At 46.0% G+C, this 19,662-nt stretch overlaps 1 protein-coding gene across 2 annotated transcripts in view; it reads left to right on the forward strand.

The window, feature by feature from the left end:
* Window positions 1-19,662, forward strand: part of Mps1 (dual specificity protein kinase monopolar spindle 1) — a 134,547-nt gene that overhangs the window by 31,411 nt on the left and 83,474 nt on the right. For both annotated transcript variants that reach the window (XM_075695494.1, XM_075695502.1), the window contains exons 7-8: window positions 14,325-14,428; window positions 18,909-18,979. In XM_075695494.1, coding sequence (XP_075551609.1) covers window positions 14,325-14,428; window positions 18,909-18,979 — 175 coding nt within the window. The remainder of the gene's footprint in view (window positions 1-14,324; window positions 14,429-18,908; window positions 18,980-19,662) is intronic.

The raw sequence follows: 19,662 nt of genomic DNA on the forward strand, positions 1-19,662 counted from the left end.
GAAAGATGTACTTCCACTTCGTCTCCTTGTTTCCACAATCATGCAGTCATGTGCGCAGGTACCAAAACTATGACATTTTCTACCGTGTTCCAGCGCGTGATCATGCTCTGCCATCCGCTTGTTCTGACTCATTATTCGTGTAGCACTGAATTATACCGCTGCTCATGTGTCCTTGGGCACAGCGCACAAAATTGTTCGCTTCGCGAACGAGACAACAACTCGCGTGCAATGCTGTCAGCGGAAGTGCATAGTGCCAGAAAAAAAAAAATTAAGGCAGGGCCTGTGACGAATGCGCCATGCGATCCGCGAGGTCCAGTATAGGAGAACGCCTTCGCTTGCGGAGGCTACACTGGTCGAGTGGAGAGAGCGTCTTGCTTGGCATTGGAGCCCGCCTGCTGAAATCACTGTTCGCGGCACTGAAATATTTCTATCTCGGCTATTAATGGAGCCGATTTGAATAATTTTTGCAGCAGAACGCTCCCTAGAGGACATGTAACAACTTCCAGCGTATAACCAATATTTGCTATGGGGCCTGGTGAGGGGCCCTTTAAGTTTTGCATGGTTCGTGGCTAGTTGAGTGTTCAAAACTATTCAAAATAAGCGAGACCCAATGGCTGTGACACCATGAATTCTTTGTTTAGCGCAAAACAACAGACACAAGAAAGACGACCAGGACAAGGCGCTACTCTCAACTCAAGTTTTTCTTGTGTCTGTTGTTTTGCGCTAAACAAAGTATTCATGGATTCGCACCAACTAGCCCGCCAATGCATTGGGCTGTGACACCAATAAGATGTCTACCAAATTTTAGTTCCTATGAGGGGGGCTTCAGCTGAGCCTGAAAAGACGACAGTCGACTTCTTTCGGAACTGCGTACTTCTTATAGAAATTTAAAAGCAGATTTTCGCTTACTTCAGCCTGTTTATTTAACTGCGTCAATAATATTGTTACGGCGCAACCAAGAGCAGTGCCAGTCAGAAGACAAGTCGACGTGTAGAGGTGGAATCGCTCTCAACAGCCATCTTGTTTATGTGTTGTTGTCTCTCGAGTAAATATTGTAAATACGTATATATATGTGACTTCTGCAATGTAACAAATTGGTGAGAGGTGCGGGTTACCCACGAGAAACAAAAATGGAGCTCTGCAGTGGTCATTACCTCGGACTGGACAACATAACGGATGAAACAGGGCCTGACATGGCGCGGCCCACATAACGCCTACGACCCCGACGGTTGTGCTGGTTCATCCGAGTGACATGGGAGCGTTCTGCAGCACCAACCACCTTGACATGGAAGAGTGGATCACCACATATGAGCGTATAAGTGCCCACAACAATTCGGATCTGACAATTATGTTGGCTAACTTGGTCTTCTACCTACAAGGCACAGCGAAGGTGTGGTATGACAATCATGAGGAAGAGCTTAATGACTGGGACGCATGCAAACAGAAGCTGAGGGACTTGTTCAGCTGTCCCGCCGAGCGGAAGAGCACCGCTGAGAAAGAACTGGCGACCTGCGTCCATACGTCTGCAGAATCGTGCTTCTCTTACATCCAGGACACGCTGGCTCTGTGCCATAAGGCCGACAGCGATATGGCTGAGTCGGGCAAGGTTAGGCATGTACTGAAGGGGATTGCTTACTGAAAAATCCGCACCATGCACATCGGTGGCTGGGCCAGGACAACATTTAATGCTTTGATGCGTGTTAATGTAGGCGTTGTGCGAGAATGTTAGAGAGGGAGTGTGAGGAGGAGGAACAGTGGCGATAACTGTTGCAGTAAGCCGGCGTGGCATCATCCCGATGTAGCATCTCGTTCACCCTGCGGTACGTAGCGGTCTGGGGGTTCTCGTGTCCGGCCCGACTGGTGCAGCGCTGGTGTCGGGGTGCTCGGGACAGCCTTGCATATTCCTGGCCCCTGCCCTGGTGTCCCAACTACTTGGGAGCTGGCGGTTCCTTCTTGGCGCTCAGAGTCGCAGGCTCCGCCGTCCAGGTCATGCTCCCCCACTCGTGGCTTGATCTGGTTGCTGTGTTGACGAATGTTCTCCTGCTTTGGACCATCGGTGTTCACCATGCAAATGCCGTCCGATGACGTGATTCAGGCTGGGATCCATGGCACGCCTCGCCCGAAGTTCTTAGTTCAGGCAGGTTGCCCCGGCTGCAACACACCAGGAATGGGGCAGTCAAATGGAGACTGTGGGGTGAGAGGCCCCGGTGGTGCCACTGCGTTGTCCAGTCTGGAACAGAGCTCATAGCCCATAAGGAGTTTTGGGGGGGTACTGCCCCGGCCTGCGGCGTCCTTCGGTACCTGCGCTTGTTTTCAAAGACCCATGGACATTCTTCTTCAAAAACTCTTCAACAGTTCACACGGCGCGTTCCGCAAGCCCGTTGGACTGTGGATGATACGGTGCTGTCCGGAGATGTGTTACGTTATTCAGCTTCATAAACTCCTGAAATTCAGCACTTGTAAATTATCGTTATCAGATACCAGCATCCGGGCCAATCCGAACATGCCGAACAAGGTGCGCAGGGCTTCTATGGTGGTGTGGACTGTGGCGCTTTTCAGGGGTACTGCTTCGATCCATTTACTATGTGAATCCACAACGATCAGTAGCATGTGTCCATCAATCGGCCCCGTAAAGTCAATATGCAGCATGGACCATTGCTCGCCCGTTTCTGGCCATGCGACTGGGGATTTCTTGGGGGGCATAGGCACTGCTTGTATGCAACTGGGACATGGCTTAAGCATGTTCTCAATCTCGTTATCAATCCCGGGATACCACAGCAGGGAGCGGCTTAGCCGCTTCATTGAGAAAGTACCTTGATGGTATCATGCAGCAGGCGTAACATTCCCGCTCTTGCGCTGTTAGGCACGATTACGCGATGGCCCCAGTATAGAAGCCCACGACTCCACGTTATCTCAGCCTTCCTGTTGACGTATGGTCGCAAATGCAGGCCCTTGGACCCTAAGTTTCTAGGCTATCCTTCCCGCACCCATTTGTCCTCATTGTGCGAGGTGAGAGTGGCCAGTTTCACGGACATAGCACCGTCATTGAGGTTTTCCGGGAGCAAGACATACTCGCCATCCCCGGTTTCTTCCAAGATCTGTGGCTGAGACGTTGCGGATGTCGGGAGTCGGCTGAGGGCATCTGCTGGAACATTGTTCTTTCCCGGCTGGTGTTTGATGATGTAGTCTTATGCACTCAGCAGCAGGGCCCATTGCTGGATTCGGGTGGCCATCACCGGTACAGCCCTATCTGGATTAAAAAGTCTCACAAGCGGCTTATGGTCAGTCAACAGTGTGAATGGCTTACCGAGCATGTATTGTCGGAATTTCAAGACCCCAAAAAACTAGAGCCAGAGCTTCGCGCTCCAGCTGCGAATAATTTCGCTCGGCTTCCGTAAGTACCCGAGAACGAAAGCCTATGGGCCGACGCACCCTGTCCCCGACATCATGAGAAAGCACTGCACCGATCGCACGGTGCGCTCCCTCATGCAATGTGAAGCGTTCGACAGCACATGTTGGTAGTGCACGTTGACGTAACGGGTAAGCAGTCGCTTTATTTAGTGAATGTGAGTTTCGCAGAAGGCAAACGTTTCAGAATACGGCCCCCGGTCTACGGTATCCTGAATGCTACTGAAATCCAGCCGAGTGGCGAACCAGACGATTGGCCAATCTGTTTTGCCTGGCGACGTATTGGTCACGCTGCTCGCCATTGCAAAAAATGTACTGTCTCCTCCCCTCTGCGACTGCTAGTCACCAGTTATTATCGCCCCGAACAGAGTGATCGTCATTACCAGCCTCCATTGGCACCGCAACAGCCAAACAATGATGCTCGTGCTCCTTGGAATGATCCCTCATCGTCAATCCGACGTCACCAGTCCCTTTCGCCACCAGCTCGTCGACCATCGTACCTATCGCCACAGGCTCATCACCCACTGTCCCCAATGCAGCCCTGACGCCCATCTCTGGAAAACTAAGCGATGCAGCTCCCGGAGGTTATGCTGCATTGACGACTCAACCGCAAAGCCCACTGATCACTTTTCTGACCAAACAGAACCTGATGGACGTTTTAGTCGATGGCATCAATGTCCCAGCACTCATTGACACTGGCGCGCACGTATCCGTGATGAGTGCCCAATTGTGCCGATGCCTGAACAAAGTTCTCACACCCACAGCATCATGCACCCTCCAGGTCGCAAACGGAGCAACGCCTACCATGCTTAATATGTACACCGCTCACATTGGCATCGCGGGGCGCCTAACGATTGTTTTGTTTGTTGTTTTGGAACAATGCCCATATCACGTTATACTCAGCTTAGACTTTTTATCATCCCATTCAGCCCTCTTTAATTGCGCATCTACTGTTGTCATTCAGCTTGAACGCCCCCACGGCTGCTATAGTCCACCACTCACACAACCATGGTTATGCTTTCTTGAAGACATCCGCCTGTCGCCTCAAGCCACTACGTACGTCACTCTACTGTCATTCCCATCTGCTCCTGACGGCATCTATGTATACCTTCCACTACCGACATATTTCTTGAAAGAAATTTGGCCGTTCCCCATACCATGCTCACTAATACAGGCAATCAGACTTTGCTCCCTCTCCTTAATTTTAACTTCTCGGCTCACATTCTTCCCAGAGGCATGTCTTTGGGTGACATCTGGCCTGTGAACGATCGAGAGATATCGGCTCTTGACGCCAAAATTCTGTCACCCTCTACAGGAACCGCCGTTCACTGAGTCTCACAGATGAACTTAGCAAGATGATTGCACCTGATCTTCTTCCGGCACAAGCTACTGACCTCCGCCATCTCTTGGAAACTTACCGCAACATTTTTTACCTTGACGGCCGCTCTTTAGCCCAGACATCAGTGGTCACCCATCGTATTTACACCGGAGACACCAATTTGATATGCCGCCGGCCGTACTGTGTTTCACATGCTGAACGACAAGTGATACAACGAAAAGTCAATAAGATGTTGACTAAAGGCATTATTGAGCCATCTAGCAGTCTGTGGGCGTCCCCTGTTGTCCTTGTCGAGAAGGACGGCAGTTCACGCTTTTGTGTGGATTACAGATACTTCAGCAAAATCACATGCAAGGATGTCTACTTCTTGCCGTGTATTGATGACTCCTTGGACTGCTTGCACGGAGCCAAGTACTTTTCATCGATAGACCTCCGACCAGGCTGTTCGTAAATCTCGGTAGATGACATGTACCATGAGAAAACTTCCATCATAACATCTGATGGCCTCTACCAATTCAAGGTTATGCCGTTTGGCCTTTGTAATGCCCCGGCAACCTTCGAAAGAATGATGGACTCCTTACTTTGCAGCTATAAATGGTCCACATTTGTGTTGTCTAGACGATGTCGTAGTCTTTTCACCAATTTTCACGAGTCATCGACACGTCCATCAGCTATTCTTGCCGTTTTCTGACGCGCCGACCTGCAATTGAACTCATCCAAGTGCCACTTTGGACGTCGTCAAAGTACCATTCTTGGCCATCTCGTCAGTACCGATGGCACTCAACGCGACCCTGATAAGATTCGCGCTGTCCAGAACTTTCCTGTTCCGTCTTCCACTGCAGACGTAGGAAGCTTCGTTGGGCTGTGCTTGTATTTCTGTCATTTTATAAAGAATTTCGCCGAAACTGCTCACCCACTCATCGACTTACTTAAGAAGGACGTTCCTCTCACATGGAGTCTTGCTCAAACCAAAACCTTCTCCTCACTTGCTCACGGCTCTCGCATTGCTGGCTCATTATGATCCATGTGCCGCCACTGAACTTCACACGGATTGGGGCTGTACTTGTTCCATGGCAACGTAACGCAGAGCGCCTAATTGCATACGCAAGCCGCCTCCTGTCACTCTCCGAGAGAAATTTTTCAATTACTGAGCGGGAGTGCTTGGCATTAGTTTGGGCAGTTGCCGAATTCTGCATCTACTTGTACAGCTGCACATTTTCCGGGGTTACTGATCACCACGCCTTGTGCTGGCTCTCCTCACTTAAAGACCCTACTGGACGATTGGGTAGATGGGCGCTATGGCTCCAAGAATATTAATTTGCTGTTTTATACAAGTCAGGCTATTTGCACAAGGGCGCAGACTGCCTCTCCCATCATCCTGTTGACCGCCCTGAATATGATGCGCATGACACCGGCTCTTGCGTCCTGGCCATTTCCGATCTGGACAACATCCGCACTGAATGACGATTTGATGACTGCTTGCGTGTTCTTATCAATCGTCTCAATTCTGTCTTTCGTGTTGGTCTCGATCTTCTCGGCCTTTTTCTGATGTCGAAATCTGGCAATAAGCGGGTCATTGTCGCGACTGATTACACCACCCGGTACGCGATCACACACGCTTTCCATACAAGCTGTGTAACTGGGGTGGCAGATTTTTCGATGACATCATCCTCCATCACGGCGCACCCTGGCAGCTCCTCACTGATCGCGGCCGCACCTTCTTATCCCGAGTAGTTGAAGACCTACTTAGCTTCTGTTCTGCCGAGCACAAGCTTTCCACCACTTACCACCTACAGACAAACAGACTGACGGAGCAACTCAATAGCATGTTGACAGAAATGCTGTCTATGTACGTTTCTGATGACCACAGTGATTGGGACAGCATGTTATCCTTTGTGACCTTCGCCTATAATTCGTCCCGTCACGAGACCGCCGGAAACCCTTTTACCTTCTGTTCAACCACCACCCTTCTTTGCCCTTTGACACACTGCTTCCTTTCTCGACGAGAACACCCACTGAATATGCTCAAGACGTCTTTGCACGGACTCACACGGCACGTCAGATTGCCGGTTCCTGGTTCAATGAGTCTCAGGCCGCACAGAAGATCTATTACGACAGCCAACATAGGGATGTTCAATTTCTTTCTGGCTCCATTGTCCTCCTATGGACACCAGGTCACCGCGTCGGCTTGTCTGAAAAGCTGCTGCAGCACTACACAGGGCCCTACACAATATTCCATCAGCTTGGCGATGTGAACTACGAGACTGCTCTGCTGGACTCGCGTGTCCCCACGGATGTTGTGCATGTTTCCCGACTGAAGCCTTACTTTGCCGTTTGTTCACCTCCCTCATAGTTAGTGCCGAGATGGCGCCTTTAAAGGCGAGGGTAATGTTACGGCGCAAGAAAGAGTGGCGCCAGTCAGAAGACAATTTAACATGTAGAGGTAATGTGTAGGTAGGTAATGTAATGTGTAATGTGTAGGTAGGTGTAGGTAATGTGTAGGAATTGCTCTCAACAGCCATCTTGTTTGTGCATCGTTGTCTCTCGTGTAAATATTGTAAATACATCTTTATATGTGACTTCTGCGATGTTACAATATGCACAGTAATAGTAGGAAGAAGGGCACTGATCCAGACACCCTTCTAGACGTAAGCTATTGGTGAATAGCAGCTGCATTGGAATTATGCTAGATAATGAAATATAGCGCCCGAAAAGAGTGAGAAGGCATCTGTTGAAAAGAGTGTTTAAGAAAAAGGTGTCTTCACACTTCGCTTGCGAGCTCCACACGCCGTTTGTCACTGCAAACTTTGGCCAAGATGTTCACAACAGCGTATGGTAACCGTAGACTGCATTTTTTCACCAAGCCTGAGGGATGGTTCAGGACGCCTTTAACAATACTCGCATGCAACAATGAGCAACTGCCCCATCAAAACGTTTGTATGTGTTCTATGGTAAAATAAGCCACTTACAACAATGTTCCCCATGCCCCATCACTGACTACAGTGAACTCTCACTTGAGTGAACTTCAAAGGACCGAAGGAAATAGTTCACTTAACTGAAAGTTCACTAAACTGAATATTCACTAGACCAACATAAGACATGGCATACAGAGTCAAAAGTTTGAAGTGCAATTCATGGAGCAAAAGACATGGCATCCGTAGTGTTAGAAATGTGTGAAATGGAATTTGTACATATCAACAAGTACAAGGTTCATAACAGTTATAATGCTGCCTTTCTCACTTCGAAAGAAATCTGTAATCTTCTTCTGCACTTGTACTTTTAAAGCACAGGAAGTAACAAAACTGTCCAAAGAGTCAATGTTTTTGTACACTTCTTCTGGCACAGCTTGCTGTTGAGACACAAAGTCTCTCCACTTTACAATGTAACCTACAACCTCCGCTAGAGTTATAAGGCTCGAAACTGGCTTGGCAGTTGCCTCTTTGTCTTCTTCGCCTCTTCTTCAAAAGAAAGACGATGACCATGCCATGACTAGCCAGTCGGAAAAAAACACACACCACGTGGTTTGTGGTGTGACAGATCGCCACTTTGCTCTGGTGCCGTTGTAAGCGCCAGCGATGTAACTTTGTGCATGGCCTCCGAGATTGCGTGCTTGCTTGTTTTGTGCGGGCTATCTCGGAGGCCATGCCTCGCTGCCGTTCGTTTCCCGCGCCGCCGCTTTGCCCCAGGGGCGCTGTAGCGCCAGCGACGTTACATTGCTACTGGAGCGGCGGTTTGATGAGGGCGGGCATCGGTTCTGATCGTAAAAATAAGCCTTGGTCCTCCTAGCGAGTTCGTTAAACTGAAATATTGACTGTTCCGAAATTCGTTTAAGTGAAACATTTTTGCATAGAATCTATAAGAAAACTGCCGGGGATTTTTCAAAAGTTCGTTATTCTGAAATATTCGATAAACTGACGTTCGTGCAACTGAGAGTTTACTGTATAACAATTAAATGTGGCTACTGGATGAGTGTGCCAAAAAGAAATGCAAGCCGGTTTGCCAAACCTGCCTTAGTGCCACGCACCCGTGTAAAGCACGCCTTCGACGCCCATCTCCCTTCCGTCTTTACAACGTCAACAAGAGGGTGGAAGGGAGATGGGAGAAGCCCAGGCTTGGAGAGGTTGCCAATGCGACGAAGGCGAGCCGTGCAGTGCATGGCACCAAGGTGAGTGTGGTGTAGTGGCTCGCATTTTCTTTCTTTTCCCAAAGATTTTGCATTCTTTTTTCTTTCAGTGCACACACCGAGTAGCCAGATTTACTTGTTATACAGTCAAAATCGTTTATAACGAACTTGATAGTTCCGCGAAAAGTGGTCATTAAATCAGTAGTTCGTTATATAATGACTTGCCCTTAAATACGCTCAAAAATTAACCGTGCTAAAGCTGGCGTCAGCAGTTGCAACTGGGCAGCACTTAGTCAAACTTAGTCAAAAAATGCCCAATTGATAATTGAAGAATATCAATATGAGCATTTTTATGACTTAAGGGGGGATGCGGGGCTAAAATACCGATTTCGGTGAAAAAAATGTGTTTTTTGTTCTGAGTTGTTCTGAATTGCTTGTTTAATAAAGAATCTTCTCACCAAGTTTGGTAGTTATCTGAGCAGTAGAAAGGAAGAAAATGTATTTTTTTCACAAGTTGGTGGCGCGCATTTCCCGTCGAACGCGACTCTGAATGCTGTTTTTCCAGACGCGGCCGCATAGTGGGCAAGAAACGAAACGCAAAGTGAATGCCCACGTTAGGACGTTTGTTTTTCGCGCTTGTAAGAGAAATTGAGAAACTAGAGAAAACGACGAAAGGTCTAGGAGGCAAGGGGAAGCTGACACAAAGTGTTGTAAAAAAACTCACTGCTTACTATACATCTGCCCTGAAAGACAATGCTCCAGATGTAAAAAAAAAATGCAACGAGAAGTATTTGTGACGCCTTTTCACTCCAACTCAACAGATGAAGTCCCACAACATTACGCTTGCCCAGTTGGTGAGGACTCTTGGTGTCACTACAATCGGCACAGAGCCCTAGTTGCAGCGGACAAGCCACCAGTGCCAAGATCCCATCGTCCAGCTTTCAGCAGAGATGTTGCCAAAGAGCTGGTGTCTCTCTACAACAGGCTTAGGAAGCCAGAGCTTCTTGCGCGATGTTCAAGGATGCAGACACAGAATGCAAACGAGTCCTTGAATGCTCTTCTATGGAAAAGGTGCCCAAAGACAGAATTAGCATCACTGAGAACAGTGGAGACTGCAGCAGTCCTGGCTGTGCTAGAATTGAATGAAGGAGCACGTGGCATCAAGAGAGTTCTCGACAAGCTCGAACTTGAACATGGAGTCCAGACGAATAAGCACGTTCAGGAAGCAACGAAGCAAGCCATTTCACGTGCGCAGGCAAGAGCGATGGATAGCTCTAAAGTTGAAAAAAAAAATTGCCGATGCCTTGAAACGATCGCCGCAGAGCAGCGTTGTGTTGAAGAGGAGGGCTCGACATATGCAGCAGGGCACTTTGATTAATTTTTTTCTGATCATAAGAATAAACGCCATGGTCTGAAATCTTTGAATTGATTTTTCTCAGTTTGCACTTTTTGCAAAAGAAAGAGCTTTAGGAAAAGTATCACTTCCAAACTGCTTTTCCAAATGCTTCCTCCAACGTGTTTTCTAGACGGAAATATTGTGAGGAACAAGATAAAGTACTTTTCAGATGCCTAAGTGTTTTTCAACATATTATATTTAGCACATCTTTGACATGTAATGACAGCGAAAATAATAAACTTCATTTTCAGAGTGATGGCACTTTTACAGAAATGACATAAAAAATGTGCAACTGACCTTATCCTGCACTACAAACCATCTAGAACGGATCTAATGACAAATAATTTGAATATTTTAATTATTTTGTAAACGATAGTTTTCCTAAGTTGACACACAAGATTGCTCAATTTCCCAGTTATAACTTCCTTTCTCGTTGCGTTAGGGTGCTGATATTTGAAAGATATTTTAATGACAACAAGATCAACTACCCCTGAAAATTTGATAAAAATTGGTTGAGCGCTTCAAAAGTTGACCCTTCACCCTAGCATACCCCCTTAAGTTTGAAAACCTATAACTCTGCTGCAAAATGGCCTAAAACAACTATATATAGCTTACAACACACTATGAACACTCATAATCGATTCCATGTGCTGTACGTTATTGTGCAAGTTGCTGTCAAATAGCTAGCTAGGCTCCAAACAAAGAACATCCTCTTTTGGATATCGTAAAAAGTATTTATCATAAAAAAAATAATTGCATTTTTGAAATCGGCTCATAAACTACAATAACTGTGCAAATTTCAAATTGTTTAAAAAATAAAAAAAGTTTTTGAAGTGTCTTGTCACCTCTTATAGTGAAGTAAGAGGTACGAAACCAATAGTGGAACTACCATATCTTCCCATGCGTTACCCAAAGACAATGTAACTTTAATGTCGTGTTTGTTGAGTTTTCTGGGAAAGTAATGTGCTTAAGCACAGGACTAGCACAAATAATCTCTCGTTTACTTCATGCGTTTGGCAAATACGAGCAACCATATTATATGTCACATTTTTTTTACTTGATTTTGCTGAACTCGGTAACCTTTATTTCCGTGTATGGAAGTTGCTTGTACTCGTGGATTTTGAGAGCGTGCGAGGAGCTCTGCATAAGCTAGTGTTTTTTAAGGTATGTCACTCCACAAAGTCGATAGGACCTTATTTATCAATGAATAACTATAATGCAGGTTGCCTGCTGCAGCTATCAATTGAAGTATACTCAAATTTTTTCTCGTTTTTGGATGAGAGGTTGCCAAGATAGTATTGATGCCCTTGATTTTCGTTTCCACTAGCACTGACATTGTTTGTTCACACTTTACCCTGTTTTCTATAGATTGTGCTGCTTACGTCTGCTTACATTTTGAATTTTTTCTACCCCCCGCCCACCCACCCCTTTCTTTTGTTGTAATGCCATGTAAAAATTTTAAAAATAATGCGACTCATCATCTTTGAGATGCTAGGCACGTCCCTGCTTCATTTCTGGGTAAAGCTATTGCAATTGGCAGTGGCAGCATTGAAGCATGTACTGTAAACGACGAGCAACTGCCTAAGCTCCAGAGCGGGAGCACTTCAGCTGATGAGTGTCTATTCTCTGGGCTCAGTGGTAACATAATCTCAACCCTACTTCTTTTTCCTTGCTTTATGTTAGAAGTCGATTCTATTTTCCCTGTGTTGGCAAGCTTGAATTAGAATCTGAGTGTTGGTGCAGCCAAAAAAAGATGTTTATATACGAGGAACGCACTATGAGAAACTTCGTGGATTTTCTCATCATGCAATTCTTGGAGTCTCTGGGGGGTTCAAGACCAAACTTAAGAGTGCTATCCCTGGCTTATGTGTATTTCATTGTCTACACTTCATTCTGCTAGTACAAGAGAAATTAAACTTACCGTATTTACTCGAATCTAAGCCGGCCCAGTATAAGAGAAAAATTAAACTTGCCGTATTCACTCGAATCTAGGCCAGCCCTAATTCTAAGCCGACCCCCAAATGTCCGAAGCCTGAAAAAAATAAAAAAAACTTGCCTTGAATGTAGGCCGAACAAAAAAGTGAGGACAGCATTCACAAACAGAAAACAGTATTTATTTAATATGAACATGTCGAGCTCACTCTACATCATCATCGCTGCTAGCCTCGTACGCTTGCAAGTGCGTGCAAGCTCGCATCCGCACACCCATGCATGCACAGATTGTGGCACAGCTCGTACGCGGCGAAACACAGCATGATCTCGGTGAACAGCTCCTCTGTTATCATGCGCTTATCATCTTTATCACTGTGATCTCGTTGCAGCACACACAAAAGGCGCCTCCCGTTGCCACCTCCAACGATAGACGTTTTATTGCGATAGCAATTATATGGACATTCCAGGCAGATTTCTGCCGTCTCCATTGCCGCAAGGTTCCGTATGAGGGAAAGCGCATGTGAGGGTGAGCCGGCAAACGCGGTTCAATCTCACATGCGCAAGCGAGGAACGTGGCACGGATGCATGCCCTCTCCTGTGGCGCGCGAGGCGGGGGGGGTAAGGCGAGGGAGCAGGGGCATTCTTCTCCGGCCGCTGCTACGGTGCCTCTATGTCCTCCTCGCCCATCGCTCCGTACAGAGTGGACACAACCGATACGTCTACTACCGCATTGGCTACGCAAATCATGGACGCCATAGGGACGCTTTGTTGGTGCTCGTGTGTCTTGAAAGCGCTCTGCGACGTGGCTAAAGTGCACACCCGCGCAGGCCTCATCTTCAAAGTGATTTGGGATGTTTGCAGAGTGCGTTGTGCTGGTAGCTTTGTATGTGCTGTGCTTTCGACGTTTTGTACGCATTGAAGCAACAGATTTGCGGAAGTCAATTAGCTCGTGGCTTCTGCCTCGATTCCTAACTCCAGCATTTTCACATACAGTTTCCGCTGTCATCGAGCGATGTGTGTTGTGTTTACCTGTGCGCGCATGACACCATGCTGGTTAATTTAGTTAAAACGCTTTGATGGGCTAGTTGGTTTGAATCCATGATAGAATGTGTAAGCACGACTGAACGAGGAACAAAGAAGCAGATACACAAAGACAGCGATGTCTCCATGTGTCTTTCTTTCTACATCCTCATTGTGTCACACTTACACATTCTACCATTGTTAATTTAGTTAGTTAGTGTGTTGGGCTGCTGAGCACGAGGTCGTGGGATCGAATCCCGGCCACGGCAGCCGCATTTCGATGGGGGCGAAATGCGAAAACGCCCGTGTACTTAGATTTAGGTGCACGTTAAAGAACCCCAGGTGGTCTAAATTTCCGGAGTCCCCCACTACGGCGTGCCTCATAATCAGAAAGTGGTTTTGGCACGTAAAACCCTATAATTTAATTTTTTAATTTAGTTAGTAATTGAATGTTCACAAGTTTATATGGCTGCTAAAACAAATTTGCTATCGTAATCAGTGTTCCGCCTTTCTGGCGGAACTGCGAATTTTTTTGTCATCCATGCTGAAGTCTCGTCCGGCTTGAACGTTTGGCGATCAGCTAGCACAACTTTGCGGCTAGCACAACTTTTAGTTTGAAAGTGGCAGCATAGTGGTATCACCTGTGTGGTGCCATTACAATAACGCCACGCCACACGCCGATACAACAAAGGCCAAAATGGTGACGTCGCTCGTGTACTTCAGTTTGCTACTGGTGCGGCTAGTAGCAGCTACAATACTGATTTTTCTAGTTGGCACTAGCTATGCACCATATTTATCATGTTCAGTTACAAACTGGCACATTTTTTAAAATCCTCGAATCTAAGCTGATCCTAGAGTTTGGTATACAATTATTTAAAAAAAAAAAAGAACTGTCAGCCTAGATTCGAATAAATACAGTAGCATTTGTGCTAGCCATGTACAAGACATTGCTGGTAATCGTGAGACAGGTGCCAGGTTCTATTTAGCATACTTGAATGCAGATCTTTTTTGTCTTCTACATTGTTCAAGCTGTAACTTAGTCGGTAAGCGGTCTTGGAGCAAATATAATTTTTTTTTCTTTGATGGCTTTTGTCTTGAATTACTAGACTGGACTCAAGCTTTCAAGTCATTCAAGTATACGGGGCTCTAAAGATACTGGACCAAGATTTTCTTCAAAGAACATAACGACTCCCCCATTATTTCGCAAATGGTAAGCATTTTGCGCCTCTGTTTATTCTCACTGCAGTGCAGTTCGCTTTGTTTTCTCAGGTGATAGGTTGCTGAGGATGAACATTTCTTGTTGTGCAACTTGAACTATTTGTTGAGATTTGATGCATAGGTGAGATCATGAGTCTGTTATAAATTGGCATGACCTTTTCGTTGCACGGTTGAGTTCTATGTGACACCTGCAGTATCACTGGACGTTCCAGATCTGCTTCTGTGGCCTGAAGTAGGCCGTGCAGCGTCCTCATATGCACATGTGCTTGAAGAACTTGACAGTTGCCATGGCCCTAGCAAATATGAAATATTGTGCTCATCTTGATGAGTAAGGCACTCATTGATGGTTTGTAGCTTTTTCCTTTGGACTTTGTTGTTTAAAGAGGCCGGAAACCACTCTTTATCGAAGTCAGGAAATGCATTTAAACTTAAGATAGACTACTTCAGAAACACTTCGCAGGAAAAAAAGTACTTCTATACATTCAGCAGAAGCCGAGTTATTGGGAATCAAAGATCGCCTCTGATCCCCTTCACAGTGCTCCTGCTCCTTCTTCTATGCCTTGCACTACAAAGTCTATGGTGAAGCTGGGCAGGCCCACAACACTCTGCTTCTAAACGTCGCCATGGCGTGCAGTTCGAATTTTATTTTGGATGTTCCACTACTTCTGATTTTGGGGCCTATGATGCGCCAAACTCCAAGGCTGTGCCTCAACTTATGATTGAGTTTATGGTGTCTCCACAGGTGTCTCATCTCTTAGCTGTGCTACAGTGTACTAGATAGCAACATGCGGTTGTGTTTCCTTGCACAGAGTGGCACGAGTAGCACATTTCTTTTCTCACCTATCTCTACGGCAATCGCGCACTTTCTGAAGGTCAAACAAAACGTCTTATGTGTTCGCTTGTGCGAGTATGTCGGCAGCATGCACATTGACAGTTGCGCTACGCCAGGGAAAATTCGACCCAGAGAGTCTAGCGTCCGCTGCAGTCAGCATGACCGGTGGCGCTGGCCTACCGTTCGGGCGCACTGAAGTGAGTGTGCTGAGTTTGCACCTTCACCAAATACAAAAATGCTCTCTTGCAGCACACATGTGCTCATCTTTTGCAACAATAGCTGATCACTGTGCTGCTGCGAGCCACATCCAATGCACCAAACTATGCGGGGGGGGGGGGGGCAAATTTTAGGTGATCATGGCAATGCTGGTGTGACGTATCCAGAAACGCCGGCCGCTGCCTACAAGTATGCTGGAAACACCGGACTGTATTCACAATTTTTAAGCAATGGATGCTGCACTGCGAACTTGTGTTGAAAGAATTCCTTGTGTTGTGAGCTTTGACCATGATGGCAAGATGACGACCCTCTTGCTTATGCCTCTTCACACAGCCAGTGTTCATCTTGAAGCAGCAGTTTGCTCATGTAGACAATGCTATATTAAATAAATGAAATGTGGGGCAATTATATTCAATGGATCCTGTCACGAGTCTTTTTCCCCGCCACCGCCACGTTCCAGTGGAGCTGGAATGCAAAAATGCTTGTGTACCGGCTTTGCGTGCATGTTAAAGAACCCTAAGTGAATAAAATTAATCCAGAGCCCTCTACTATGGCATCCCTCATGACTCACTGCAGTTTCAGGATGTTAACCACATAATTTAGTTTAGTTTTAAATGTGAGCCATTTCACAAATATTAACAGCCACTGTAGTTCTGGCAGTAATCATTTTTGATGTTACTTGTTGAGTAACCCAGAGATTTCGAATGACTCATTGTATGGTTACTTTAGTAATTTTACTGTGGCACATGCCTGAATCTGGGTTTACTGTGCTTCATTTGCACTTTCCTTTATGCTTTCATTGTCGTGCCACTGCAATCATCATCATGTCATCATTGTGGCGTCATTTGTCGAGCAACCTAGACCTGTATAATGTAAGGATTTTTACAGTGAAGCTATTAGCCTCTAGTTGGTCGAGATTTCTCGCGGTGCGTTCTCAGGGGAAAAAAAAAAAAAACGGTACCTGTAGTGATTGAAACGAAGAGTGCATCCATTCTTGGTATCACGCACACAACCTACAGCATAGCATTCGGTTCAATAAAGAACAAGCATAAAACAAGCATCCAAACCGCATCAGTGATGCTCCTGATAACAATGCGAAGCATGTAGTTTCCCAGTAAAGATTACTGTTGTGCAAGCTGCCGCGGCGACGACAGCTTGCGACGTGTGGAGTGACGTCACTGTAGCCTTTCATATATAAAAGAACCAGCCTAGCAACTGATTTCACTGTTGTTGCAGCACTGCTATAGGTAGGCAACGCATAGTTAAGACTCCCAAGAAGCAGCATGAATACAAGGAGCAGTGAAGGGAAACGAAACAGCAATACGACCAGCGGCGGCATGCTGCCAAAATTACCATTACTACCATTACTCCAAAGCAATAAAGCATTGCATACCCCCCTCAGCAGTTGTAGTGGTGGTGTTCAACAGCTTTGCCAGGCATCCACTTTCGCAGGGATGGCAAATGGTTCCCCGTATGGGTCCACTTTCCAGAATGGCAAGTCAGTTATTTTTTGGCTTGATTCTACTTATCATCCACCACTCACGATCAGCCATTACTGGTGATAATGTTGCCAGACTTCCATTGGGACCACTGCCAAAGTGCGAAAAGGAAAAGTATTGAAGTGGAGTCGTTATATTATCGCTGGCCTCATCACTTTACTACCTTGCCCTTGCCATATGGCAAAAAAAAAGTTTGCCCCACTATTGCCACTATGTATTGAGCTCGTGTGCCTTCAGCAGTGCACAGACAGGAGCCAGATGTACTAACCACTGAGCTATCGTGGAACTTTTATGCTTACAAGTTTGTGTAGTGCTCTGTGCATGCATTTCAAAGGCTGATGCATCAGGTGTCACTGTAGCGTAGGGAAAACATGTGCATCGCAAAAAAGTTGTTCTTGAGAACATGGAGGTGTTCGCTGTGGGAGCTTTCTGCATTAATGCTCTGTAATGGCCTCAATGTGGCCTCATTGCAATATGCTCACTCAGCAGTAATTCTCAGTGTTTCCTTGCAAAGATTGCTCTTCACTGTTTTGGATATCGATCAACAATGGGCCATTATCATGCTGCCACTGTCATTGTCATTATTACGTCCTCTTCATAATTTTAGTGTAGAGTTGGTAGATTTTGCACAAAGTTATATAAGTCTTGCGCAAAGTTTGGGGTGATTAACTGCTGTTGCAGTACAATAAACCCCTGTTAACTTGAAGCTATAAAAAGTGGAAAAATTTTTAGATTAGTGAAAGCATGAAAATAGAAGCCCTTTGGCTGTCTTAGACGACGTGCAGACTTTCCAAAGTACTTCAAAAACAAAACTGGAAAAGCACCATTGTCACGCTTGCAGCAGATGCCTGCCAGTGATGTGGCATTTACGTGCCACCGTCGCCCTCGCATGAAGAGAGGGTCCTAATCAAGCTGTGATCTCGCAGAAACGCTGTGGGCTCGCAAGCTGGCTTCTCTTGGGCACAGCCCGTGGGGTGATTTTGTAAACTTAATCATCTTCACCAGGGTCACAAGTAGTACACTGTGACCACATTGATGTGTAACTGACAGCATCTATAAATGAGGGGGAAAAAGACTTACTTCTAGCCACGGAGCAAGAAATATTTAGGAGTGGAAACTCCGCTGTTTGCGGCGACCAGTAAAGGTCACAATCCCGCGGATATATTTTCATGCTGGCGGCACCTGGCGGCATGGGAAGAAATTACCGCCGTTTCGGTTGCCAGGGCAACCGGTTGAGCGTGTTGCTCCCGTTCGGCCGCGCGCGCCCGACTTCTACCATAGAATAAAGAACAACTGCTTCTACCACGGAGTGGCCGGAGCTGCCGGAGCCGCTGGCCGGGCGCTGCTTTTTTTTTTTTTCTTTTTTTCTTTTTTTTTTTTTTTTTTTTTTTTTTTTTTTTTTTTCCCCGCTGCGGCTTCTACGACGCGCCACATGGTGCCGCCACTGCATATGGTAGCGTCGGCGCATGCAACAATTGTGACTTTATCTGGTCGCCCGCGCTCGCTCGCGCTGATGGGAGTTTCACCTCCTATATGTCTTACTCCATGCTTCTAGCTCACCGCTGCCGTGTGTGGCCACAACAAAGTGGTAGAGAGCAGCAAAGTGGTGAACACACTGACATAAAAAACAAATGGTGGGTGAATGGGGTGCGAGTTCAAATCCCACAAGTAGTTAGTTTGTTTGCTTTCTATGTTAAGGGTCAGAATTTTGGTCACTTAGGTGTAAATTGCAACCTTCTATGTGCTCACACAGCTGCTTATAATGCTTCTTGTCATCGTGCTTGCTTCCATTTGTTGTTGTGATGGTTTCATTTTAAAGGTTTCATCTTAAATATGTTTACAGCCTTCTTCACATGCCTGTCCCTTTTGTTACTGAAACTTTTCAGTGAGCTTCTGTAATAATGGTTGTTCTGTCTTCCTTACAGCAAGGATGATCCACAACTTTTCAACCTGCGATTGCAGCTCAGTGATGACAGTGATGAAGAAAAAAAGCCTGGTAGGAAAGTGCATGTTTTACAGGTTCAACTAGAATGCTCTGCACTGAAATGTCATTTGCTTAGTAGAGTGCCTAGATAGAAAGCAAAAATTGATAAAGATGTAATAAGAGTGTCAAACACACTAGAACTAGCAAGCGATTAATGGTAGTCCAAACAGGTGGGATAAGGCTTTTATTTCGATCAGTCACCCTTTTAAGACTTGGGCTCAGCTCAATTGAAATGGAATGCTTCAATAGCTGTGAAACCCATGCACTGTGGGCACAATGCAGCTTCTTGCAGAAGCTGAAATAATTTCTCATTCTGCAGAACGTGAGTTTGCATAGTGGAGCAGTTATGGCAAGTAGGTGTCGCATAGGAGAGATGCACTGCGTGAGATGCGAGAGAAGACCGTGCTGAATAATAGTGTCATTGAAGATTCATGGTTTGGAAGAGTGAAGTTTGCAGCTAAGAGAAGATATTAAAAGGGCTCTCTTTGTTGAATATGTATGTGCCATTGCTCAATTTTGTGAATATAGTCAGTTTAATGTTAAGAGAGCTTAACCTTTGGGCCCAACTTTTCTATTCAAATACATGTGAAATGCATAAATGCTCTGATTAAACAACCACTGAACCAATTCAAACAAAATTTGTTCCATTTTAGGAGAAAGCTGAATTCTACCAACTGCAAATTTTAATTAAGGAC

This window comes from Dermacentor variabilis, chromosome 1 (assembly GCF_050947875.1).
Source record: "Dermacentor variabilis isolate Ectoservices chromosome 1, ASM5094787v1, whole genome shotgun sequence".
In the NCBI taxonomy this organism is placed as follows: domain Eukaryota; kingdom Metazoa; phylum Arthropoda; class Arachnida; order Ixodida; family Ixodidae; genus Dermacentor; species Dermacentor variabilis.